The sequence below is a fragment of the Aedes albopictus genome, chromosome 3 (assembly GCF_035046485.1).
Source record: "Aedes albopictus strain Foshan chromosome 3, AalbF5, whole genome shotgun sequence".
Lineage (NCBI taxonomy): Eukaryota > Metazoa > Arthropoda > Insecta > Diptera > Culicidae > Aedes > Aedes albopictus.
The window spans coordinates 55,010,190-55,037,549 of NC_085138.1; the positions used below are offsets into that span (position 1 = coordinate 55,010,190).

Genomic DNA, 27,360 nt, shown 5'->3' on the forward strand with positions numbered 1-27,360 from the left:
CGTCTTGATAGTGACTGTGGTGCAAAATCAGTAGTCATCTGACATGACTGCTATTCCGCAGCTCTTGTTATGATTTATCGATAAGAGTGTGTTTTAATGTTACAAAAATACACTGATTATATTATGACGCGTTTTGCCGTAACATAGCTTCGACGTAACGTTTTCCACATTAGCTCTAAATGAAATTTAAATACAAAGGATAAATTGATTCACGAAATCATACCGCATGAACTAAATTACGTATGACAAAAAATATGAAATCATACCTTAGCCTTATTCATGAAATTAGTATGATTTTGGTTCCATCGACAAAAAATGATAAATGCCGCATAAACTCTAGAATCATGACAAAAACTTATGAAATCATAAGCCTCATTTATGAAACTTGTGCTTGTCATTTATGATTTCATATTGATTTTTTCATTAATTTATGATTGTAACTGCTCTTAATTTCAGATACTTTTTGATAAAGCTTCCGTTCCTTTATTTATGTCAAATGGTGCGAAAGGGAATCAGATCCAAAACAATATTGGTTCAACCGGAATAAAGAATTGATAACACGGAGCTCCAATTTTGTCAACAGAAAGAGCAACGGGAACCGGATAGCCTCATCCATTGGGGGCCATCCATAAATCACGTGGTCATGGGAAGGAGGGTTGGTTGTTATGGCAAAGACCATTATCCATACTTTGTTTCATAAACCATACTTTTTTCAAGACCACGCAGGAGGAGGGGGCCGTTAGAAGATCGAGAAAAAATGATTACAGCCCTTAGCAGTGTGTGCAATACATTTCACCCGGAATTCTTCCAGGGATTCCCTGAGATGCTCTTTCCCAGTTTTCTTCGAAGATCATGTTTCCGATAGGCTTTGATTGATTGATTTGTCTTTATTTAAGAGACGTTCAGCCCTTGGCAGGTCCGGTAGGCTTGTATTTTATGGATATTTGCTACATAATTAAAATAAATTCTTCCTTATCATTTTTCCCAGAGATATGAAAATTTCCCCTTATAAATTTATAAGAAATTCCTACAAAAATGCCTCCGGGAATCATTCTAGAAGTTTCTGGCGAAGTAGCTTCTTCTTCCAGGAAGAATTTCCGGGAGAATTTCAGGAGCTCCCAGAAGAAACGCTGTGTTCTTAGGTCTTCAAGCAATTTGCTCTGCAACTCTTTCAGAAATTTATCCAGCAGGTTCTCCAAGAATTTGCACAGGAGTTCCGTAGAAAATGTATCCAGGATTTTCCCCAGAATGCCTTTAAGTTTTCCTCAGGGATTCCTGCAGCCATTAGAAAATGTCATCAAGAATTCTTTTAGGAATTTCCCCAAAAATTCTTTCAAAAATATCCCTAAAGGCATTTCTACCAAAATATTTCCAGAAATTGCTCCTTCAAAATTTTCCTCAGTAGTTCCTCTGGAAATTGTCCCAGGAATTTGCTTAGGCTTTCTGCTAGTGGAGTTAAAGAGAATTCTTTCTGATTTTCCCAGGAATTATTACAGGAAGTCTTCAGAAATTCCACCGCGAAATTTCCCAGGAATTTCTCTAGGAATTTTCCCAGAATAACCTTCAAGAATACTTAACAGATTCCTCCAGGATTTTTTTTCCAAAAAATTCACCCAAAACTTTTCTCTGATATTCTATCTGAAATTTCCTATGAAATTCCTACAAGATTTCCCCAAAGACTCCTCCAGAAATTTCCCAAGGAAATGCCCTCAAAAATTTCCTCGGGAATTCTTCCAGAAATAATTTGAAAATTTCCCCAGGAATCCATCCAGGAAATTTGCTCAGAAAATAATTCAAGGATTACAACCACCCCACCCTCCCCCAATTTCCTCCAAGAATTATTTCTTTTTTTTTCAGATATTCTTTAAGAAACTGGTCCTGGAATTTCGGGAATTTCCATTGAAAATATCCGTTGCAAATTATTCAAAAAATCCCCACGAATTTCCACAAGAACTCCTCCAGGATTTTTTCCAGGAATTCATTCTGAAATTACTTTACAAGTTTCCTCATGAATGCTTCCAGGAAATTTCTCCAGAAATTTCCTCAGAAGTTACTTCATATATTGCCCGAGAGTCCTCCAGGAATTTCACCAGGTTTTCCATTGGGAATTTAAAACGGAATTCTCGCAGGAATTGATCAAAGAATTTCCCCAGGAATTTCTCAAGCAGTTCCTCTAGAATTTTCCTAAGGTATTTCTTCAAAAATATCTCCAGGAATTCCTTCAAGATTTTCATAAAGAAATTCTAAAGGAATTCATCAGGAATTATCTCAGGAATTGTTCTATGAAATTCCTTCACCAATCCACGAAAGATGCCTTCGGGAAATTCCCCAGGATTTTCATTAGCAAATATCTCCATGTGTCTTTTTTTCTTAAGAAATTTCCCCAAGAATTTACTCGAAAAATCTTCCAGCAATTTGTCTAGAAACTTCAGAAAATTTCTTCGGTTATTCATTTTGAAATGCCCAAAGGGATTTCCTTCAGGAATTTCTCCAAAACTACCATCAGGAATTTTAAATGAAATTCTTTCAAAAATTTTCCTAGGAATTCCTCCAGGAACTTTGCCAGGTATTTCGCAAGAATTTCCACAGAAATTCCCTAGATATTTGTCCAGGAATTGCTTCAACATTTCTAACAGATTTCTGTCGAAAAAAATTGCGAATTTTCCCCGGAATTGCTGCAAAAATTCCTGTAGGCTTCTTAAACAAATTTTGGAGATATTCAAAAAGTAATTCCTAGTGAAAGTTAAGGCGGGATTTCTAGATGAATCCTTGTAGAAAGTAGAAGAAGCCCGTAAGAAACCTCATGAATCCAAGAAGGAACCCATGAAGCGTTCCTAGAGAAATTCCAGATGCTTCTTCAGGAGGAACCGTATATGAAAAACTATGGAGGAATGTCAGGGTTTTATCTCAAAGTTCTTGAAGAAATCGCAGATGCAATCAAGTGTACAAATCCAAGATTGTAAACTCTGAGGGAATCCAGTAAAAAAAAATGCTGGAGAAATCCCGAAAAAAATGTCGCGTCTAATTTCAGAAGAACCATTGTACTGCTGGATGAATTTAGCAAAAGCAGTTTGTGGAAGATATTCACGGAAAGATTCCCTGTAAAACTTCTCGAAGAACACTTTGAAAAAAAAAAAATAATTTCTTTAGATTACCATTTCAGCAAAAAACTGGATCAAATTAAAAAAAACTCATGTGCAGCTTTACTGAGCGGAACTTCCAAGTTTAGCAATTACCAAATAAGCAAAGCGGTACGGATGCTCTAATTTTGTCAAAAAGGACTGAACAGACTTTTCAGAACTGTGCAGACAGACAAAAAGTTTTTATTTTGACACACATGTACTGAAATTACACATTTTTGAAACATGTTTACGATTTTTTTCTGGAATCACTGGATTCTTGATGGATGTCCGGTAAAATTCTTTGAAAGCATTTCGTTTCGAAATGTTTGGAACAATTTTCAACAGGAATGTCTGAGGGAATTCGTGGGAGAGCTCTTGGAGAACTTTAATGGAATCCTTTGTAATCCTTTGTAAAAGAATCAACTTATATGTTTAAGTGGGATCCATGAACGATTTTTTTGGAAGGAACTTCAAGTAAGATAAATAGAAAGTTCTCAAGTGAATTGTAGATGAAAGTTATATATTTCATCACTAGACAAATATTTTACGGAATCGCTAGAGCTTTTTTAATTTAATTTCTGATTTATCTTCTATCTATATATATAAAAATGCAGTGGCATACGTGGGACCGCGCATAACTTGCGAACGAAAGGTCCGATTTTGGTCGTTTTAGTTTTGTTATGTTAGTTTCCACCCAAGGAAGGTTTATAAGCCAAAAAAACATGGATAAATTGAGAGTTTTTGAAAATTGATCTTCCATACATTTTGGCCGGGGACTTGGTCTTGGCAAGAAACTTGAAACGTCAAAAAACGCAGTAGGCAAGACAAAGTTTGCCGGGTACAGCTAGTTTTCTATAGAAAAAAATCTTCTTTCCTGGAGAAAAATCTTAGAAGATGTCTTGTAGGAATCTCTGAATTATTATTAACCTTTATTTTTAGATAGGTATAATCAATAATATCCAGAATGAAGTTTCCGTATTTTTTTTTCATAGCTTTAAAATAAATTGTTATTTAAAATACCTTCACATATTTTTTTGTAAAATTTCTGAAGGAAATTTTAATGGTGGGATTCGTTGCAACAATAGTTATATTCTTGGAGAAAACCGGCATGATAAGTAATTTGTCGATGGAGGAACAGTTATTCTATATTTCATGTTTAGTGAGTTCGAGTTATACCATTTATAAATTATTTGAAAAGCAGTATTTGAACTGTCTTTCTACAATCCATGAAACATCTGCAAAAAGCGCCTCGTGCTACCTGTAATAGTTAATCGGATAATTCATTAATTGCCATTCATTAATTGTAATAGTGATTAGTTAAAACGTAGCTACAGCATTCTGCCTGATTATTTTTTACTTTCTGCAAAAGATTCTTATAAAATAAACACCTGGCCAGCTAACAGCATGCACACCAACTTTATTTACCGATCTCAGTATTTTTTGACAAGATTAGAACGGCAAAGCGCTCGGTGATCATTTCGGTAATTGAATCAATTATAGTTATTGATTAATGAGTTTACGTGTTTTACACCCAATTTGTCTCATATTTCTGTATGGAATTCAATATTTTCCGAAATTACGTGTTAGGCGAACTTCGAAGACACTTTCAAACTTTTGTTACCGTAGCTGTATCGCAAATGTAATGAATATTCGAATGAATGTTTTTAGCTGCCAAATATTCGCCTAACCCGATTTCTTCATCAAAAGTTCTACAAATATTGAAATTTATGCATCAAATTGTACTTTTTCTGGAAGTTATAACATATTTAATATGGAAATTGCATCAGTTCAGCCGATTTCTTAAGATTTATTGAACTTTAAACTTAATTAAACATTTATTTGCAAAGCTCTTCGCATTCTGGTGTGGTTGATTCAGGTGGAAAAAATATTTTTGCAATTTCTCATCGTAATAGGTTGTTTTACCTCACGCAAATTCGACAGGAAAAGGCCTACTTTCTCACACCAATTTAGCAGAGCTGTAATTGTTCATTACAGCACTGGTTTGCGTTGCGCAATGAACCATTACAGCACTGTTTTCAGTTTTGAGCAACTTCTTGGTGAATTCTGGACGCAGTTTTGAAAAGTTGTGACAACTACACAGTATAACCTGCTCTGATCATACTTTTTTAAACATGGCTATGAATACCAGTGTTCAGTTTGATGGAATTAAAAAACGTTGTACGCAACTCGGTGCAGAACTCGATTTTTACAGCACTCGTCGAAATTATCCAACCCGGCAAGCCTCGTCGGATAAATGTACGACTCATGCTGTAAAAATCCTCATTCTGCACCTTGTTGCGAAAACTACTATTTCAGCACTTACAGGGGATAGACAAAATGATCGGGACAGGCAAAATTTTCCCTTCTCAAAAAAATTTCAAATAGCTGTAACTTTTCGAAAAGTGCATCAAATATTCTCAAATTTTCACTGTAAGTTGATCAACTATTTGTGTATCAGTGGACAAAATTTGGAAAAGATCGAACTATTCTGCACGAAGTTATAAAGATTCTAAAAAAAGGTAGAAATATCCGATAGCCAACTTTGAGCTGTTATATCTCCGGATTGAATGAACCGAATGCAATGAAATTTTGACCATTCATGATTTATATAATGAGCTTTGAAAAACTTTTGACATAACCTAAAATTTTTAACACCGAAGAAAATTATAACGATTAGATTATTTTTCTAATAAAACACCAAATTTTCTTAAATTTCAACATCGTTTCAAAATTCAAGATGCTAGTTATAGTTCATTTAAATCCCCTCCGATTGTCTTGAATACAGATATGTTTTGAAAGAAAGTAACAACATAGGCGGCAATTCATTTAAAAAGTATTGGGATGCATATTAAAAATAGACCAATTTACTAATAAATCATAAAATTAATGAAATCGCTAAAACTTTTTCTCTTGTTAGTAATTTCAAGCTCATTATATAAGTCATAAATAAACAAAATTTCATTGCATTCGGTGCATTGAATCCGGAGATATAACAGCTCAAAGTTGGCTATCGGATATTTCTATCTTTTTCTGAAATGCTTATAACTTCGTGCAGAATAGCCCGATCTTTTCCAAATTTTGTCCACTGATACACAGCTAGTTGATCAGCTTTCAGTGAAAATTTGAGAATATTTAATGCATTTTTAGAAAAGTTACAGCTACAGCATTTTTTGAGAAATGAAAATTTTGCTTGTCCCGATCATTTTGTCTATCCCCTGTACAACAACATTTCACTGATTGATCAATTTCACCCCGAAAGTAAAATTTTTGATTTTTTTATTCAAATGATATTGTTTGTAAGAAAATGATTTGCAGTAGAATTTTCAACCTCGTTTAGTGATGAAAACCATGGTCGTTGTTGTTCTAAAGCATCGAATTTAACCATTACGATAAGCATTAAAAAAATATTCGCAAAAAACTATGAAAAGTGATCAATTTCATCTGAAATCACGGAACTTATTTGACCTAGTTCGATTGCTATTTCGAGATTTATGAGTAAAATGCTGAGTTGCTCAGTATTTCATAACGATCTTTAGTAATAAAATATTAATATTGTTTTAAAATGCAGAAACTAACTTCTTTACTTATTGACGCGGAAATCGAAAAAGATGGCGTAAGTTTAAACTGTTTGACAGCTATGCCCAAAATAACACTGTGTTCGGTAATTCAATTGAGTTCTCGCAGCGCGGTATGACGAATGCTAATGCAAATCTACAGGTGGAAAATACTCCCGTTTGAGTTTGCCGGGAACAGCTGGTTTTTTGTTTACTATTTTCCGCCAGTAACTCAAGTAGTGTTCGTGTAATACAATGTGTATGTACACGCAAGTAGAAATCACTATGACGACAGTTCAGTAAAAAAAGTCAAAATTGGTGATTGATCAGTAACATTTTTTCCACTACAGGAGAGAATTTACGTGTGATGAACATATTAGCAACAAATGTTGAAGTATTCAGTATTGCGAATCTTTTCTGAAATCCGCATACCGGCCAACAAATGGTGCGCCGGGCTGTGCGCCATACAAAATGTAAATAAACAAGTGTCAAAATGGTTCGCGCCAAGAGCTCTATCTCTCTTAGGGTTCGGTTCCATTTTTTGTCTAAAATATTGAACGTCTTTATGTCTGGAAATAATGTACAACAAAGATATTATTGACGGTAACAACGCTTTTACTTCATTAAACCACTGATTAATAGTGATTTGGCTAGTGAAAAACTTGGCGCATAGGCAATCGGCGCGCAAATTGTGCGCTGGTGTGCGGATTTGAGTTAATCGTCGCAAAGTGCCCAACACACATTATACCCTGGCGCGCAACCTAGAGGTCGAAGAGAAACTTGTCGAAATGCTAAAAATTCTCGAGAAGCTCAATATTAACTTTTTAAAAATTTCCGTCGTCAGCACTGTTAGCTGCAATATTCAGTGGAGGTTAGAGAAAAATAGCGTTCAGCAATTTCGTAATTTTGACAAAAGTATCCGCTAAAAATATACCGAACATCAAACATGTGTTCGAATGACATTTTGTGTAACATTTTCATACATTTTGAACCATTTCTAAAAAGACAATTTCGTCCTATTTTGCCTAGAAAATATGCTGGATAAATTCCACTCGGATCATGCTTTGCGTTTGCGCTTTTTGACGAAATTTTGAAACATTTACGCCAGAGCTCTGCTAAAATAACCTCAAGAATTCAGATCGCACTTTTTGTTAGAAGTCCTAAATGAATATTTTAAAAACCTTGTTGCAGCACAAACACACTTCTACACTCCGAGAGAAATTTACTCAGAATAATTTCTAGCAGATCCATAGCATAAGTTTCGTTAACTTTTCGGCTGTAAAAGAAAAAAAAAGCTGCCGAAAAAAGTCTATTACTATTAACCTTCCGTCAGTCGCGTGGTGGCCACAATCGCCAGCACCGAACATCGTTTCAGAATTTGCTACAGACAAGAACATACCTATTCAATGATATTTGGTTGTTAACATATGACTACGGTTTCCAACGACTTCAGCCCTCAGTTATGCCTATATGATAACCATCCGTAATAACCGTAGATTGCAAATTTCATAATTTTAAAGTGCAACGCTTTGAAAAAAGTTTGAATGTGTCATACAGTTGGTGCTATATTGAAGGCCTTGCTGGTTTATTCTTGTTGGCTTCTTTCGCTACCATATGACGCTGGATTATTTTACTTCAGAAAAGTAAATAAAACCATATAAATTTGAAGCTTAAGTACATTATCACCGTCATCATCGTTAACGTCATCTTTGTGCCGAAGCTTCCTTCGTCATCTTCATATTCTGGGAAAAATGCGTCTTGGGGTTGGGGTGGAGGTGGTTGTTAATGGATATTTTTCTGTGAACGAGATGAGAAAATGTAATGAGTATAATTAAAAAATTACTCTCTACCAGCTTCCAAACCTACAATGCAGAAGACTCAGCGAACGTGGCTTGCGGTCAGTGATCAATAACTGATGAACCATCGCCGATCATCATTGGTAGTTAATTACATTGATTAGATGTTTCATAAACTTCCATTATGTGCTCCTAGAAAATACCAACACGGAACGAGAAAAGCGATACCCCACCGCGGTCCAAATGAAGGAAACTGAAGAGGAAGTGTGGTAGTGTTTGAGTGATTGTGCGCGCGCGGGAAAATGCCCATCTCGAATGCGACGACAGATTCGGTCGAGCTTGAAATTCTGGAAATTCGGCAGGATAGCAGCGATGAGGATGATTTGGAAATCGCCGGGGGGATGGGAGCTGCCGGCGGTGGTGTGCCGCGACCCTGTTCGCCACCGAGGCGGAAACGCTTCCGGCGGAATCGGACCAGCCGACGAAAGTCCAACTCGCAGAGCTGCGGTAGTCTGTACAATCTGGCGTCGATACGGCCGCTGTATCCGCAGCGGTCGGAGCCGAACGTTAACTTCTACGCTAGTGGTGAGAACGAGGGTATCATAGATATCAACTTCCATGTGGAGGATAGCTCCAACACGCTCGACGATGCTCCGGTGCTGGAAAGCTTCGAGAGCATTGGCGACATGGCGCCGCGGGGCAGTTCCGGCAGGACGGGAACGGGCTCCTACTGCGACCGACGCCGCGTTGGAAGTAGTGGTGGCGGAGGTGGAAGTAGCCGTTACTATGCTAGATCGGGTAGTGGTGACTGTGGGGGCGGACGTGCCGACGGATCGATCGGGGCCGGTAGTGGTAGTGGTCACGGGCAGTACGGGCTCAAGGCCTCGATCGTGACCGTGCTGGAGAAGCTTGGTATGTGGAACAGTGCCAAGGTGACGAAATCACAAATCCACAAAAGCGATACCAAATCGTCATTTGACCGCCGACAATCGTACATATCGAATGGAGCCGGCCGATTTCGGCCAAAGTTTGGGGGTAAAGCTTGTTATTAGCCTTCGCTGTCGGCGTTCTTTTTTGTTGTTTTGTGGCATTTATTGTTGATTGTTTTGTATGCATGTCCGTCCACGTTCTTTATGTAGAAATAGTCACGCACTTGCTATTAGTTTTTTGAATCAAAGCTTATCGTGTGTATAAAGCATCCTATTTCATTATTATAACTATATATTTTTCAATATTCATAACTCCGCTTAATGATCAGCTATAACATTTACACAGGGCCGGTTTTAAGGAGACAATGGAAGGGCCATGGCCCCGGGCCCCAACATTTCAGGTGGCACAATTAATTTCGCATGAATTGATTTCAATTTGATTTTTTACTTAGGTCCTTCTCAAATGTGAATCTAGAGCTAAAATGACTCACTAATTATGCAAAGCGTCCTTTTTGGTAAATAAAAAAGCATAGGTATTTATCTTATCTACACAAAAGATACTCGCATATATGAATGTTTTTATCCAAAGAATCTAGTTAAGGCATTTGAAGTATATTGAAAGACGCGTGAAGCTCGGACACGTGACGTTCTAAAGTTCTATCACGCAATATGTTGCGACGTAATTGCGGGTAGTCCGAATACGTCATTACATCACACCTTCCTTCTGTTGTTGATTATTATGGCGTCTTAATGCTATTAGAAATAATGTTAATGTTGCGTCATGCATTTTTAGGACGTAGTTCTAGACCACAGAAATATGTGGCAAGCATGAACGCCACTTCCTGAACTTATCCCTATCATTCCATTCTATTCCTGCTTGCGTGCATGACTGCAGACACCATCACTCTTTCCACCGGAGAAATCCAAGCCTTTTTCTTGACACAGTTCGATAGTAATCAACCATCAATCCTGCTTTGACCCACTTCAACTTCAATATGTGTATGGATGTAGTGAAGATTTTTCTGTTCAACAACACTTACACGCAGACCCCACGGCAAGAACACTTCATCAAAGTGGCCAGCGTGGCTCCTGTGGTAATCATAAGTTAGGGAAGAATGGTTCAAAACATATTTTCGAACTGTTCGAACGTCCCAGCCAACCACATATCGTAAATCATTGTGTGGAAAAAATCGTATATTCACATATATTGAATCAGAATTGTATAATAATATGTATATTTGTTGACAATGATTGCGTAAAATCGCATTTCATGTCAAATTAAATTTCAATTACGACTTTGTTTTATAAAGTCGTCTCCGATCATAAAAGGTGCGAGATGCTATCGCGATATATCGGTAGGATCGCACAGAATCGGATAGAATCGTGAAAAAAACATACATTCTTAGTGTCAAGCTGTAAGTTCGCTAGCATCGTATATATAATTTCGTTGAATCGTGGAAATCGTCGCTTCACATCGTATATGAATCTGCTAAATCGAGCTTGCTACCTAAAGGTATGATGAAAATCGGTGAAATCGTATACAACTATAACAATGTTGTATATTGATCGTTTGCCTCACACTTGCGTCGTATACGAAGTGAATGAAATCGTAGAAATCGTAAATTCATTTTTACAGTCGCATATGATTGTTACTGCACTTTTAATAGTCGAATCTTAATCTCGGAAATCGTAAATGGTTTTGTTTACATATTTGTATGATAAAGAAAAAGAAAAAAAATGTATTGATCACAAATTTGGATTTTTGTTGTTGTTGACACATTCCAACCATGGTAGCAATAATTTCAACCAAATATATAGGTTTCCATGCTAGCAGATGACTTACAATAAGTAATGTATTCCACCAACAACGATGTGAATTCCGGGCCTCTTGCATGGCACCAGTGTTGATGCCACTCAATGCACAACAACAACGCTACCACCACAAGTCTCGCATCGTATCATGCTAATTTTTATTCGTTTCATGCCATTCACTTTGAACTCTCTGCTTTCAACTTGGCAATATAGCCAATAGAGATAACGCGCAGTTCTCAATCAAAGGACCTAAATTCGATTCTCACTGAACACCAATTGTTTTTTTTTATTCGAAAATCTTGAGTCGTATATTGGTACTCTCAATCGCAATAAGATCATGCATAATCGTATATTTAGACGAATAAAATCGGCGAAATCGTAGAAATTTTTCGAGAAATCGTAAATTATGTTGGATGGAATCGCAGTAATCGTATATATGTTTCGATATGGCCTCCACTTTAGTATGTATATGCCTGTTTCGTGCATTGAATACGATTTCTTTGGTGCTATATATGTGTGACTATTTCAGTTGCAATTTCGATATAGCAACCAAATTGCTGGCTGATTCGCTATGACGTAAATTCTTTATTATCTACTCTATACTTATGATTAAGCATGGAGAGGATACATAGGAGAAGAAAAAGTATAATCAATTACAATGCGGATCCTTGTATTGAGCCAATTGTGCGGAGCTGATGCTTCTGAGTTCCGATGGATTGGGAAGATAAATGCAAATAATTGCATTTTCTTAATGTTTGTTAGAACAATCATGAACAGCTTAGCATTTGGCGTATCTTGTATCATAAATCTTTGTCTTTGTATTGATTCTAAATCCTGAACAGTTCATTTTGTAACGCATTCTCCTAAATCCTTTTATGAATGGAGCAACTTCTACACTCCACAGCCTATACGCACATTGCCGCACCTCAGTGCGCTCGAATACAACTGAACCAACGTCCTAGGAACTACTCTTCTGTTCGATAATCGCTTTTATCGCTTACACCCTTTAACCATTATTGCACGCTTTTCGAATCGACGTGATCTGCCTGTGCACCTCCGATGTAGACGTGCTCGGTATCATACGAACGTGTTTAGCGCTCCTGACACATTTCGCATATCATCCCGAAATGACCATTTCGCATTTCACCCTACATTTCCCGTCAATTATCGATACACTTCCAATCCATCAGCTTAACAGAATCTGAACACACTGTAGTTTACCCACTAGATAGGTGCGAATATCAAACATCATTTAACACATGCTCCAATCGTCTCCAATGGAGCTTTACCATGTCAACATGCCTTGCCATTTATATTTACGTTTCGATACTCCCATCAAGGACCATTACTTATCAAATCTGTGTTTTCCCTCTTTCTCGTTTTCAGAAAATGAACGTAGAATACGAGCGAACGATAGAGAATACAACACACAATTCAAATATGCGGTAAGTGTCTCCCTACTTTAAATCACGTCCAACCCCCTCCCACACACTGACTCCCACCACTAATCAACAACCCCCACTTTCCGCAGAATAACTACATCAAAACGTCCAAGTACAGCATTTTAACGTTTCTGCCTTTGAACCTGCTGGAGCAGTTCCAACGTCTTGCCAATTTTTATTTCCTGTGCCTCCTGATACTGCAGTTGATACCGGCGATCTCCTCGCTGACACCGGTCACCACGGCGATCCCGTTGATCGGGGTCCTGATGCTGACGGCCATCAAGGATGCGTACGATGATTTTGTAAGTTGGGTTTTCGGGTTGGGTCTAACAAGAGAAACTAAGTAATTGCGTTATTCGTAAATCAACACATTTTACGATATATTTCCTTCGAGAATACACTATTGGGTTCACCAACTCTCAGAATAAGCCCCTTTAGAATTACACTCTAAACGCGTTAACAGCCGCTGTCTCAAAATTTAAGTCTCCAACTAAATACTGTCCAAAGAGATTTAGGGGAGATTTCAAGGAAGTTTCAGGGAATGTTCAGAAGTGTTTGAAGCTGTTGCAATATTTCAGGCGATATTAGGGATAAATCCCCTGAAACGCCCCTGAAGCCACCCAAAAATTCCCGAGAACACCCATGGAACGTCTCTGAAACCCCTTGCAATCCCCTTGGAACGCCTCTGAAATATCATGGAACGCCGCTGAACCCTCTGAAACACCCCTGGGCTCTGAAACACTTCTAGAAACCTCTTGAAAATCCATGGATCGCTCCTGAAACCCCACAGGGGTAAAAATCCGGAACCCGTAACTGGCAAAATGCGTCATGATTAGGGGGATAAATGTGTGTTTTGGATATACACCATAAGAAATCAGCATGATAGCAAGAAGAATGTTGCTGTAACATAGCTTCGACGTTACGGTTTTTATATTAAGCGCTAATAATTATAAATTTGAGCCATGAAATCATGCTGCATGCATTCTGGATCATGATGATAAGCCTTATTCTTTGACTGAGCGTCATAATGTTTTATAAAGGTAAACCAGAAAAGGTTTGGCGTAACGTCTTTGGCGTCATTAAAAAAGGGAAATTGTAAAACATATTTATGACATATTTATTCGTCTTTTTCGTCATGATATTATGGCTTGTAGTCAGGGTATCATAAAACGGTATATTTTATGATTTTATGAATCATTCGTCATGTTTTCGGAAACGAATTGTTTGCTTCTGAAATACAACTGGGACACCCTCAACCCCCTTAATCCCTTTGGAACACCCCTGTAACGCCAGTGAAATCCCTTAAAAACCCATGGAACGTTTTTCAAATCCCTGGAACGCTCCTGAAACCCCTTGAAATACATGTTTAGGAAAAGTGAAAAAACAAAATAGAAGTTTAGGTTGTGCCGGTGTACAACAAATTTGATCATGGCAACATTTGGATTCATAAAATATTAATGACATTCATCGTTTTCGTCATGATATTATGACTTGTAGTTATTTCTTCTGCTTCTTGTAGCATATCTTCACATTCTTTGTAAACCATGGTTTGTTAACTATTGAGAAAAACCTAGTAGGAATATCGGAAGTAATCCATGGAGGACACCCTCAAAAAAATCCGGAAGAAATCCTGAAGGAATCCCGAGTGAAATCTCGAGAAGAGCTCTGGGCAGAATTCCTAAATAAATTAGGGAATGCTGATTCATGAAACAATCCAGGAAGGAATCCCTGAGGAAAACTCAGGAGAAAGGAAATTCAAATAAGGAATCTCGAAAGGAATCCCAGGGGATACCGTTGAAGCAATCCCGATAAAAGTGCTGCGAGAAATTACTCTAAGAATCCCGGGAGAAAATCCATCAAGAATGCTGCAGTAGTAATGGGGCCTCGGGAATAATCTTTAAAAGAACGAAGAAGGCATTCGGGAGAAATCCCTAAACAAATGCAAGGAGAAATCAATGAATCCCTGCTGGAATGTCGAAAAATAACCCTGAAGAAATCCCGGAAGAATGCCCTGAAGAGATTCCTAGATGAGGTATCCCTAATAAAATCCCAGGACGTATCAATCAAGGGAACTCGGAATGAATCCTAGGAGAAAACCCTGGAAGAATTTTGGACTCCCTGGAGCCCAGTTAGCCTAGTGGTTAAGGCTATGGATCGCCAATCCGGAGACGGCGGGTTCGATTCCCGTTCTGGTCGGGAAAATTTTCTCACTCCCTGGGCATAGTGTATCATTGTACTTGCCTCACATTATACAAATTCATGCAATGGCAGGCAAAGGAAGCCCTTCAATTAATGACTGTGGAAATGCTCAAAGAACACTAAGTTGAAGCGAGGCAGGCCAAGTCCCAATGGGAACGTAGAGCCAGAAAGAAGAAGAAGAAGGAGTAATCCCTTATGGAATGTCGGTGATAATCAGTTAAAGAGTGGAAGAAAGAATCAATGGTAGAATCCTGGGACGAATATAAAACGGATTTACACAAAAAAAGCCTGAAGGAGTCCTACATAGCCAAAATCCTGGAAGAATCCTAGAGAAATCCTTGAAGGAAACCCGGGCAGAATCAATCAATCAATCAATCCCTAAAATAATCTCGGGAGGAGTTAAAAGATATTACACCATCTTCAACCAGAGGTTGCACAGACTGAACGATTACTTACATGAGACAACGGACAACACTCGAAACACCCAGTGGTCTAGTGGGGAATTTCCCGTTTGACGAAAAGTTTTCACCGACTGGAGCGGGAATCGATCCAACACTTTGAGGCTTACGAAACGGCTAGACGACTGACGCTCCTAACCTCACGGCCACGAAGCCCCAGTTGCTAGAGCAATCCTTAGACGAATACTTCAAGGCACCCCAGGAAGAAGCCTGAGCTGAATACCTGGAGAAATTTTGAGACGAATCCCTACGGGTTTATCTGGAGTAAATCAAGATATCCGTGATAGAGATTTTTTTACTATCGTACAAATTGGTACCAAGGTTCTCAGAATTCAATGATTTTTTACAGGTAGGGTTCATATATATATATGAACAAAAACAAATTTGAAAAAAAAATCGTGTCGCCTAATTTTCCGGAAAACTCCAGTGGAAAACCAACATTTTCCACAGACAACACCTGCTTTGAAAAATCATAACTCAAGAACGAAGCATCGTAGACACAATGATTGTATGTCATTCCCCAGAAACCCATTCCCCAGAACGACATTCCCCAGAATGGAATTCCCCAGAATGACCCAATCCCCAGAAATCCATTCCCCAGAATGGGACATTCCCCAGAAAAAAATATGTGAATCAGAGGTTCCATGGGAATTTTGGTGAATTGTTTGTTTTTAAAGCTCAAGGTGATTTAGCCGAACTCCAGCGGAAGACTAGAACACTTTAGCGTGGTGTCAATCACCCTGCCATCCAGGAAAATTAAAAATCGTTGAATGAGTTAACTTTCAAATGGAAATGGTTTTCATTTAATGATACCTTCTTTAGTGTATCTCAAAATTCATGTAATGAAGCTTACTTACCTAAAGAAGGTTGTATTTCTATAATAGTGCTAACTAATGACAGTCATTTTATCATTCAACTTTGAATAACATCCAATAGTACGTTAACTTGTAGAATTCCACATTTTTGCATGAAGTTGAATTATATACCAGTGTTATGAAAAATGAAAAAGAAAAGATGGTAATTCATTAGGACAAAGGACAAACTGCAAATATGTTGTTTGGACCTATCGGAGACAAACCAGCGAATTTTTAGAAAAAGCAAAACATATAGATGGGAAATTTAACTGTATATTCGCCAAACTACTGCGCTACAGTTACAGTTTAGAGCAGTTTAGGTTTTTACTTGTTACAGTTTGTGCTCATGTAAATTGAAAGTGTGCCTTCGTTATCTATCTAACTTAGTTTGGAAGAACAGCATATTATAAAAAGAAGGAGGAGTCTTTTATAGAATAAGCCGTTTGCCTGCCAATATACTACATACCAGCAAAGGCGGTTAGAAGGAAATGATGAACGACATATTCCATTGTACGATAACACGAATAGGTTTGTAAAAATAGTTCTACTTCAAATGATACTTTTGTGTAAAGTTGTCAATGCCTTAGTGAAGGTTTTTGGATGCCAGACACTGGATTTTATCCTTGTGACCAAATTCCCTTCGAATTTTTTTGGGTGGATGCAACCATACATGTAATTATTCCAATGGGCACACAAAAATAACTAATGAAAAATTTCATACTATTCATTTTACTTATACATGCCATATAAATCTGATACATTAAAATAACTTTGTTTGCATTATTAAGAAATTTACAAAAAAGATGAATAGGGTTTACTCGACGCAATTTCGTGTTGACCTGTTTTAGTGTGATTTGAGTCAAAATGGTACTCACTAACCTGAATCCAGCAAAAAATAATGTTTTTCGCACTTCTCGCTCAACAGATGGCGGTAGTGTATCATGCACAGTGTGTCGCCGAGTACGAAAAAAAAGCTAGAGTCAGTCATCTTTTTCCTTCTAACCATGTATGATAATAGTGCAACTAGAAAGAACAGCCTTTGATGATAAGAAGGAACAATCTCTTATATAAAGTTAAGCAGTTTGGCCGCCAAAGAGCTCTCCAACAAATCAACTAGAAAGAACAGCCAATTTCAAAAAGAAGGGATAATCTCAGATGAAGTCAGCAGCTACTATTACAAGCCACCGATCAATTAAGTAATGGTATATGTAGCCAAACACTTGTGCAACTACAAGCTTAGTACTGTTCATTCTACCGTATCAGAGTTACTCAAATTATGTCCCGAAACCAATTTGAAAATAAAAATAGAAACGATTCTGGGGAATGTCCAATTCTGGGGAATGGGTCATTCTGGGGAACGACTTTCTGGGAAATGTCCCATTCTGGGGAACGGCATTCTGGGGAATGGGATTCTGGGAAATGACCTACAACCAGACATACAATACCAAAGGGTTTGATTATTGAACGATTACAGCGCCACCTAACGGCTAAATTCGAAAACTTAAAATTTCTGCATACATTTGGCCAAGTTTTCCCATACAAAGTTCAAGCGTTTTGAGCGCCCCCTTAGGCTCAACAGATTTTGCCTAAATTTTGAACGTAGTTTCTGGGGTCCAAAATAACTGATTTAGGAAGTAATACTTGGCATTTTTCGAAATTTTTGTTTTTCATATAAGTGTGGGTTACCTTACTGATGGCATAAACAACTAATCCACTGTAACCATATAAGATGAAAGAACAACCTACGATTAAAGGAGTAAAATTCTTTATTAAATGCATTTGCTCTACATCATAATCTCATTATTAACGCATAAGTCTAGAAGGAATAGCCGATGCACAAAAGAAGGCAAAATTTCTGGTAAAAATTAAGTTCATTTCTCCACAGACATTAGTTTCCTGTGACAACATTATTGCAAAATATTTTTTCGGGGCAATAATCTATTCGAGAAAATGGGCTATTCGGGGTAATGGCATTCGAGGAAATTGGCCATTCGGGGTAATGTTGTCGCAGTTAGAATTTCGTGTCCCTCAACGCGTGCTTCGGACTTCTTCCCTACTGCAGACCAGGTATCATCGTACAGATTACGGCTACAATGAACCGCTCACGTCTATTATTAGAGCTTTCTCGGCGGTGGAGTCGGAATTCGAGTTTGGCGAGGCTTCTTACAAGTTTCGCAACAGGATTAGAGGCTTAAGATGACCTTTTTTGATGACTGTTTTATATTTGTGTTGTAATTTTTACCTCTTAACATTCATGTAGACTTAACTGTCGGATGAATTATATTAAATAACAATAATAATAATAATAATAATAATAATAATTCGGGGTGTTGGAATTCGGGGTACTGGACCATTCGGGGTATTGGTTTTCGGGGAGATGGTTTTCGGGGTAATGCAATTCGGGGAACTGTTATAGTACCCAGAAGTATTGTCCTGTAAATGGGACGCCGGTTGTTCGCAATATCTGTCCTATAAATGGGACTCTGGGCAGATAAGGGGTTCAAAGCTACTGCTGCATGTAATGAAAACCACGTATGTAGATTGCCATTGAAACATCTCATTTTTCTTCCAGCAACGTCACATGTCCGACTCGCAGGTTAACAACCGCCGCTCCAAAGCCCTTCGCCACGGGAAGCTCGTGGACGAACGGTGGTCCGGCGTCCAGGTGGGCGACATCATCCGCATGGACAACGACCAGTTTGTGGCGGCGGACATTCTGCTGCTGTCGTCCAGCGAACCGAACGGGCTGTGCTTCATTGAAACGGCCGAGCTGGACGGCGAGACGAATCTCAAGTGCAAGCAGTGCCTGGTGGAGACGGCCGTCATGGGCGACCAGGAGGACCTGCTGTGGAAGTTCAACGGGGAGATTGTGTGCGAACCACCGAACAATCTGCTGAACAAGTTCGAGGGAACCCTGGCGTGGAAGAACCAACGCTACGCGCTGGACAACGACAAGATCCTGCTGCGGGGTTGCATCATCCGGAATACCCAGTGGTGCTACGGCGTGGTGATCTTCGCCGGCAAAGACACCAAGCTGATGCAGAACTCGGGGAAAACCAAGTTCAAGCGGACTACCATTGATAGGCTATTAAATTTTATAATTATAGGGGTAAGTAGATGACGTGTGGGCCATATGTGGGAGAAACGTGACTAGAAATCAGCTACAAACCGAAAGCTATTTGTATATAACTCTTTAGTATTCCATACAACTCCATTTGAAAGGTCGGCCGTGGCATCTTGATGCAGAACCCGAAATGACCTCATTCAATATGTGAGGGAGATACTCCACTGTCGCGTTGCACCATCCGGCTCACCGGATGGGTGGCAAAAAAGATGGGTTTGCATTTTTTTTCTTTTCTTCTTTCGAAGAAAAAAACTGCAAATAACGAGGTTAGAGGGTACGGGCCAGTAAAGGCGTCTCAGAACCCTCTTCTGAGAAGAAAGTAAAAATAGAATAATGTACTTGAAGACCTAATGTGGCGATGATTGATAGCCATCATCATCATCATCAGAGCTGATTGAGTCTTGCAAATTGAGTCGCAACGATTTGTGTCGGAAAGTATGCGTTACTGATAGGAAAGTGATGCGTTTAAAAATGCAGCTGCTATTCAGATGGAAATTTTCTCGATTGCATCCCATTAAAAGCTATCGTCGTATTGACTATACTGCCTATGATCGCATAATTGTCCCATATGAATAGGAAACCCAGCAAAGATGGGACTGATATGCGATCATGGGCAGTATATCGGTATGAACGTCCACTTTTCGTCGATATAAGTTTCTCAAACGTTTTTCAGAAAACTACTCATGTATTTTTTAAGAAACAGAAACAGAAAATTTTCGTAATTGTTAACGTAATTGTTACTTAAGTAATTTATTTTAAATGTAAACGCTTCATATTTATGCTTATGATTATAAATCTTCCATGAAATGTGCTAGCACGCAGCTGTCTCTCTTTTTTTCCGCTGAACTGTTACCTATTTGTTTGGCACACAAGAGAAGACTTGTTCAAGTCGCTTTTCTTATTTACCTTAATCAAATACCACACTCATCAGATGGAGAATACTGTCATCGTTCCTTTCACAGACCATGCGTAAACAGTGTGTAAACACTGAGCACAAGATTGAAAAATCAAATGAATCAGTTAAATCCACGTCCAACGCATTATTTCTTCTACAAGTAGACTCATGCTTTGTGATGAATCAGTGTTAGCAATTCGGTTCAAAGCTGCTCTTACATGCGTTATGGGGAAATCCAATGCTTTTGGGATATGCGTCACGTCGATCAAACACGAATGTAGATGGAACTTAACGTGTTTTTTTTTTTGTATTTATTTTTTACAGATAGTATTTTTTCTTTTATCCATCTGCGGATTCTGTACGATAGCGTCCGCAATATGGGAAGCGATAGTAGGCTATAAATTTACCGTAAGTACACCGAATGCGTTCTTCCATTGTGCAGATTCTCATCCCTCTCGTTCATATTTCCACAGATTTATCTGCCATGGGAAAACATAATTCCAAAGGATTATCTACAGGGTGCTACCATCATTGGATGTCTAGTCTTTTTTTCCTACGCAATTGTACTGAATACAGTGGTGCCAATTTCGTTATATGTTTCAGTAGAGGTAAGTGTTGCCAAATTTCCGGGCGATACATCATTCCAATTATCCAACTCTTCGTCTACAGGTAATACGGTTCGCGCAATCCTTTCTAATCAACTGGGACGAGAAGATGTACTACGACAAAACGAAAACACATGCCAAAGCCCGGACGACGACCCTGAATGAGGAGTTGGGTCAAATCCAGTACATCTTCTCGGACAAGACGGGCACACTAACGCAAAACATCATGACATTCAACAAGTGTAGCATAGCAGGTCGGGCGTACGGCGATGTGATCGATCTGAGGACCGGTGAGGCTGTCGAGGTGTCCGAGGTAAGTGATCGAAACTTTGAACAATCCCATTTTGGCACCGTGATGATCTGGTTTATGCAACTAATTGATGCTCATGTTTGTGTTTGTCATTTTGCTTGTGTGAGTGTTTCCTTCAACTGCCTCGTCATACACTAATCTAACGAGAGAGTTTTATTCCAAATTGATTTGCATTCCTCATTTTACATAATCTCTATGTTAAACGTAACGTATTGGAACAACTAACTTATTTCTAAAGTAGACTTGCACATTTTGGTTTGGATTCTAACTTTGTTTCTAGTGTTTGATCTCTGCTGAAGCGTCAGCGGACATCAAGCTGCACATTTGATCGGGAACGTGTGTGTGTGCGTGTGCGTGCGATTGAGTGTCCGATTTGTTAACACAATCTCTGCCAGACTACACATTCTACCAGGAAATACTGCCATCCCAATAACTCCTCCGCATTGAATTTTCTTTTTTTTTGTCTTTTACCAAAATGCTCTCTTTCGTTCCATCTACTACTACTATATATTGTTCGCCTACTCTCCCGCCACCAACACATCCAATCACGAACACACCCACCACCACCACCACCACCGCCGTGTAGCCAACATTCAACAGCAACACATCGCTTTTACTAAACGCTGAAGAGCCACCAGGTCGTAGCACACCACAGCCGAGCTCAGTATTAACCATGGACAGCACCATCACGACGACCGCGTCTAGTAATACCGTTCCGACCGCTAGCACGACCAGTTCGACGACGCTTAAGGCCGGAAAATACGACTACCAAATACTGCTCCAACAGGAGCAACCCACCCCGCCACAATCAGTCAGTCCCGCCACTCGAAACACTAGCAATCTAGCCACCAACAGTAGTAGAAGCACCGGCAGGCAACCTAGCTCCCTGCACGTTAGATTCAGTCCGCACAGTAGTAGTCACGAGACAAGAACGATAACCACGCCCATTCCCGCGAAACCGCCCGATTACTACACGGCTACGGGAGGGGCGGCGCCAACCACGCTTACAACAACGACCTACGGGCCCCAAAAGGCCGACCTTACCGCGATGCTAGATAATGCCACAACGACCTCCACAACGACGACGATCTCGACGACCACTGAGCCGCCTAGTGGGAGTAATACACAAGGAGTGCATGTATGCATGATTTTCTTTTAGAATTTTATTATTTTCCTGTAGACGTGTAATCTGTAGCTTGTTTCCTACTGCAATCAAGTTCTTATTTAAAGTTGAGGATACGCCATAAGCTTATTTTGTTGGTAGTAGCATGTATTGAAGCTTCTTCTAAAAATCATCCTGGTATCCCTATAAAATGCATTCCTGTATATGTATTTCTTCAAAGATTGCTCCAGGGACTTCTCTAGAAATTTTTTCAGGAATTTCTCTAGGAATTTTTCGTGGGACTTCTTCAGGAGTTTCTGAAGAAATTTCTCAAAATATTTATTCTGAAACTGGTCCAAGAATTTCCTTAGAAATTCCTCCTGGGATTCATTAAGGGATTCTTTGGGATATTTCTTCAAGAACTGCTACATAAGTTTATGCTTGTATTCTGTCATGTATTTCTTTAAATATTTCTGATAGAATTCCTCCTAAAATATCGACAAAATTTTCTCCACGAGGTTTTCTATGGAATTTTTCCAAAGGAGAAATATCTCAAAAAGTATTTTAGGAATTTTTTCAGGGGTTTCTCCAATAGTTCTTGCAAACGTTTAGTTTTTCTTCAAAAGATGAAATTCCAGGAGATTTTTTATCTCGCAACGATTCGAAGATTCTTTCAGGGTTTTTTTTTAAATTCAGATTTTTTTTTCTCAAAAACTTTTCTAAATTTCTCTGATTTCTCCGAGGTTTCTTTAAGTATTACTCCAATTATTCATCGATTTTCTTGATCAATTATTTGAATAATTCCTCTTGAAACTTCTTAGGACATTTTCCTGAATTATTGGAAGTTCCTCTAGGAGTGTCTCAAACAGTTCTTTCAGGTTTTTCCAAGAATTGCTTTGGATTGTGATTAGGACCTTCCCTATGTATTTTTCACTAGGTATTTTTTTCGGATTTTTCCAAAGGTTCTCTCAACAATTACAGAAATTATTCCAGAATCTATTCCTTAGTATTTTGGAAGGAATTTTCAATACTTTTTCTATGAACACCTGCAGAATGTTCTCCAGTTTTTCGAAATTTTATTATTCTTAACACAGACAAACAGATGTAACTCATAGAGGAAATTTATCAAAGCATTTTGCCCGAAGTCTTTTACATGTGCACACTGCCGTCTGTTGGTAGAACCGCGCGCGACACTGTCGGCCATGATGAATTTCGATTTGACGTTTGGCTAACACGCGCACTACTACACAAAACGCATGTAATTTTCGTTTGCATCATTCAGCAACGTGTACACTGGTAAACGTCAAAACGACCGAACACTAGCGCCTCTGCTGGAACGATCGTGGAAATCAAGTGAAATTGGAATTGATCGTTAAACGAATGTGCCAAGCCGTTTTGAAGAGTGATACGTCTGTTTGTCTGTGATTTTAATATCTTTAGTTGTTCTCTAAAAAATCCTCTAGGATTTTTTTTCTTTTTTTTTGTTTCTCAGGATTTTCTCCAGATATAGGGATTAGTGTGTACAAAAATCAGAAATTGTTAAAGATTTATTTGAGGATTCCTTCAGAGGTATATATCTCCAAGAGTTCTTCAAAGGATTCCTTCCAGCAGGGATTGCTCAGAAATTTGAGAGATCCCTTCAAGAATTCTACCAGTACCTCTGTCTGCGTTTTCTTTACGTTTCTCCAGGAATCCCTCCAGAAAATCTCTCATGATTTTTTTTTCCTAGGAGTTTAGGAGGAGTTTCTGCTGATATTCTCTTACACTTCCGATCAAAAGTTTTGGATCACCCCCTCAAAAACATGTCATTTTTTTAGGGCCATATCTCCGCCAATGTGCGCTCGATTCCAAAACCCTAGATCTCATTCAAAAGATAAAGTAAAAGAAACTTTGAACATGATTTAAATTTAAAAAAAATCATAGATATGTTAGGTTAAAGCTGCCAAATTTTCTATAAATGAATATAAACTCACGGCAGTGTCGCTGGAAATTGGGTCGACTAAATTTTAAGTTGAGAGCGGTAATGTAACCTATGTTTTATTAGCTTTCAACTACTTTTTTTCAAACTTAGCTAAAACATCTAGAAAGAAAGTCATTAAGTAAATTGACTCCAAACTTTTGGTCGATGTCATCGAGACTTAATTTATTTAACTTTTTTTCTAGATTTTTTAGCTAAGTTTGGTAAAAAGCAGTAGAAAACTAATAGAACATAGGTTACAGTACCGCTCTCAACTTAAAATTTAGTCGACCCAATTTCCAGCGACACTGCCGTAAGTTTATATTCATTTTTTAGAAAATTTGACAACTTCGGGTTAAGATAAATCATGTTCATAGTTACTTCGACTTATTACGTTTTGAATGAGATCTAGGGTTTTGAAATCGGACATAAATTGACGGATGTATACCTCAAAAAGCCTCAAAAATGACATGTTTTTGAGAGGGTGACTCCAAAGTTTTGTTATCGGTAGTGTAGGTATTACCATAGGCATTCAATCAAGAATTGCTCAATACTTTTTTGTCTAGGAATTCCTCAAAAAAAAATTTCAAGGATTTCTCCTAGCAATTTTCAAAGATATCTTGAGTTTTTTTTTAAGATTCCTTGAAATAATCCTCCAAGGATTCGATAAAACATTGCGTAAAGAATAATTCGGTAGTTATTGTACAATTTATGAAATAACTTCTGAAAGATCGTTGGACGAAATTCTAAACAAGTTCAGCAGGGATCCGTAACGAAATTTCAGGAGATATATCTAATAGAACTGCAGGGACGGTTTCTAAGAAAAGTCCTGTAGGAATTTATGCAGCATTCAATGAAGGAATTTCTAAAGAACATTTCAGAAAATTTGCTGAAAAAACTGCATGAAAAACTTTTGAAGAAATCTCTCGCTGAAATTTCTGAACAAATTCCTAAAAACAAAAACATTTTCTTGATGGAATTTCAGAAGGAATCCCAGCAATTTTTGAAGATATCTTGAGTGGACTCCCTAGAAAGTGCTTTAAAATGAATCTCTTATGAAGTATCTGAAGAAAGCATAAGAAAACACTTGAAGGAATCCCTGAAAGAGTTTTTAAGGTGGAGATAAGATGAAGTCACACCTCGAATTGAAATCTGTAGAAGTGGATGTCGGTTTGCACTGAAAAGTTGATCATTTGGTCACTCACTGGTGCTGGCTGGTGTGGCTTTCTCATACCTTCACCTTAAAGAACTTCCTAGAGATATATCTGTAGAAGCTTTCCGGGAAAACTTTGGTGAAATTTCTAGAAAAGTTCATTTAGGAATTTCAAGGAGAAATCCTTTTATGAAAGTCTGAGGCATGGTCTGAGGATTTTCTAAAAATGCTTTTGGAATAATCTCTCAGAAATTCAACTGAAAATATCATTTAGGAACACCTGGAAAAACGCCTACTCAAGCATCTGTAAAGATTCCAAGGATTTTTTTTAGATATTTCTAAGAGAATGTTCTGTGGAATATTTCCTAAATTTCCTAAAGAAATAAAAGATAAATTCTCGGAATTATCCTTAGAAGAATTTCCCGATTTTTTGGATAAATTTCTTACGAACAATTCTTGAGCATATCGCTGGTGGGCTTCCAGAAGAAATACAAGATTTTTTGAAGAAATCTCTGGAGTTTTTGGCGAAATCAATGGCAGAATTTATAAAAAAAAACTTTGAAAGAATTTCTCAAAAAACCATGTAGAAAATTTCAAAGGAATTGCTTGAGGAAATTGTCTAAGATTTTTTTAACAAATCGTTCAAATTCTGACTCCTGGTGCAGTTTCAGAAGAAACCCATAGAAATCTACCAAAATTAATGTAGAGCAATTCCTGAACATATCTTTGGACTTCCTGAAGAAATACAAGAATTTGTAAAGGAATATCTGGATTTTTTTTAAGAATCAACTGGAAGAATTTATGAAGGAATTTTTGAAAGAAATTCTCAAGAAACCCATGTAGAAAATTCCAAAGGAAACCCTGGAGAAATTGTCTAAGACTTTTTCAACAAATCCATACAGTAATTTCTAAAGTGATTCCTGGTAGTTTCGGAAGGAACTTATAGAAATCTACCTAAATAAATTCTTGTATATATTGTTGGAGAAATTCGTGAGGGCGTATCTGAAAAAAACTCTGAAGAAGTATTTCAGAGAATTCCTTGGAAAAATATCTAAAAAAAACGCCTGAAAAGTGTCTGCTAGAAACATTGGTAGATTTCAAGACCAAATTCATCGATTTATTTCATGAATAATTTTGGTAAAATCCACAGAATATTTCCTTGGACTTGAAACCCTTTGACAAAGTCATGGATTTCTAAAATAATTTCTGGTGAATTTCTCATGGAAACTTGGAAGAATTCCTGAAGGAGTCTGTGGAAAATTATCTGAAGAAATCCTTGGAGAAATTTCTGGAGGAGCTTTTGTTTTTCTCAAAAATTTGCTATAAGCATATTTGAAGGAATCCACGTATGATTTTTAGAGAGAATTTTTGCACCGATTTTCAAGGAAAATGTATGAAGGAATTGTTAAGGATACCCATAAAAACTTTTCTACAGGATTTTTTGGAGATATGTCTGGAGGATCTTCTATCGGAAATTCTTGAGGTAAAATTGATGCAATTTATATAAGACATTCTTGACAAACTTTCAAAAGAAATTTGTTGAAGACGATCCGAAAGGAATTACTGGAGATTTTTATAAATGAATCCATGGAGCAATATCGTAAGAAATCCAGAGAAGGTTTATAAAAAAGTTTTCAAATTATTTTTGGGGTAATCTCTAAAAAAATTTGGAGGGAATTTTAAAGGCAAACAAGAATTTACTGAAGAAATAAATTAAAGAATTTCTCAATTCCTTTCAAAAGTTTTCGAAGGAGTCGCTTGAGGAATTTCTGTTGAATTACCATGAGGATTTTTGGATGAATTCCCAAAGATTCTCCCTATATCCCATGGTTTTCTCTAAAACAGGATCCCATAGAAATTCATGAGGGTATATCTAAAGGAAGCTCCGGAGGAATTTTTAAGAGAACCCGTGGAAAAAATCTGGAAATAACGCTGGAAGAGCTTCTGAAAAAAAAACATTAGTAAATTTCAAAACCTAATTCCTTGAAGTTTTTTGGAATATTTTTTGAAAAATTAACAGAATATTTCCTTGGACTTGATACTCTTTG

At 37.9% G+C, this 27,360-nt stretch overlaps 1 protein-coding gene across 11 annotated transcripts in view; it reads left to right on the forward strand.

Moving 5' to 3' along the window:
• LOC109411329 (phospholipid-transporting ATPase ID) overlaps positions 1-27,360 on the forward strand; it is a 421,272-nt gene that overhangs the window by 343,798 nt on the left and 50,114 nt on the right. For 6 of the 11 annotated variants that reach the window (XM_029870779.2, XM_062859666.1, XM_062859667.1 and 3 more), the window contains exons 2-9: positions 8,669-9,507; positions 12,600-12,658; positions 12,745-12,957; positions 18,739-19,275; positions 20,510-20,593; positions 20,659-20,793; positions 20,855-21,103; positions 21,687-22,238. In XM_029870779.2, coding sequence (XP_029726639.2) covers positions 8,775-9,507; positions 12,600-12,658; positions 12,745-12,957; positions 18,739-19,275; positions 20,510-20,593; positions 20,659-20,793; positions 20,855-21,103; positions 21,687-22,238 — 2,562 coding nt within the window. In that variant the 5' untranslated portion in view covers positions 8,669-8,774. The remainder of the gene's footprint in view (positions 1-8,668; positions 9,508-12,599; positions 12,659-12,744; positions 12,958-18,738; positions 19,276-20,509; positions 20,594-20,658; positions 20,794-20,854; positions 21,104-21,686; positions 22,239-27,360) is intronic. The other 5 variants (XM_062859672.1, XM_062859671.1, XM_062859673.1 and 2 more) reach the window with 3 other exon arrangements.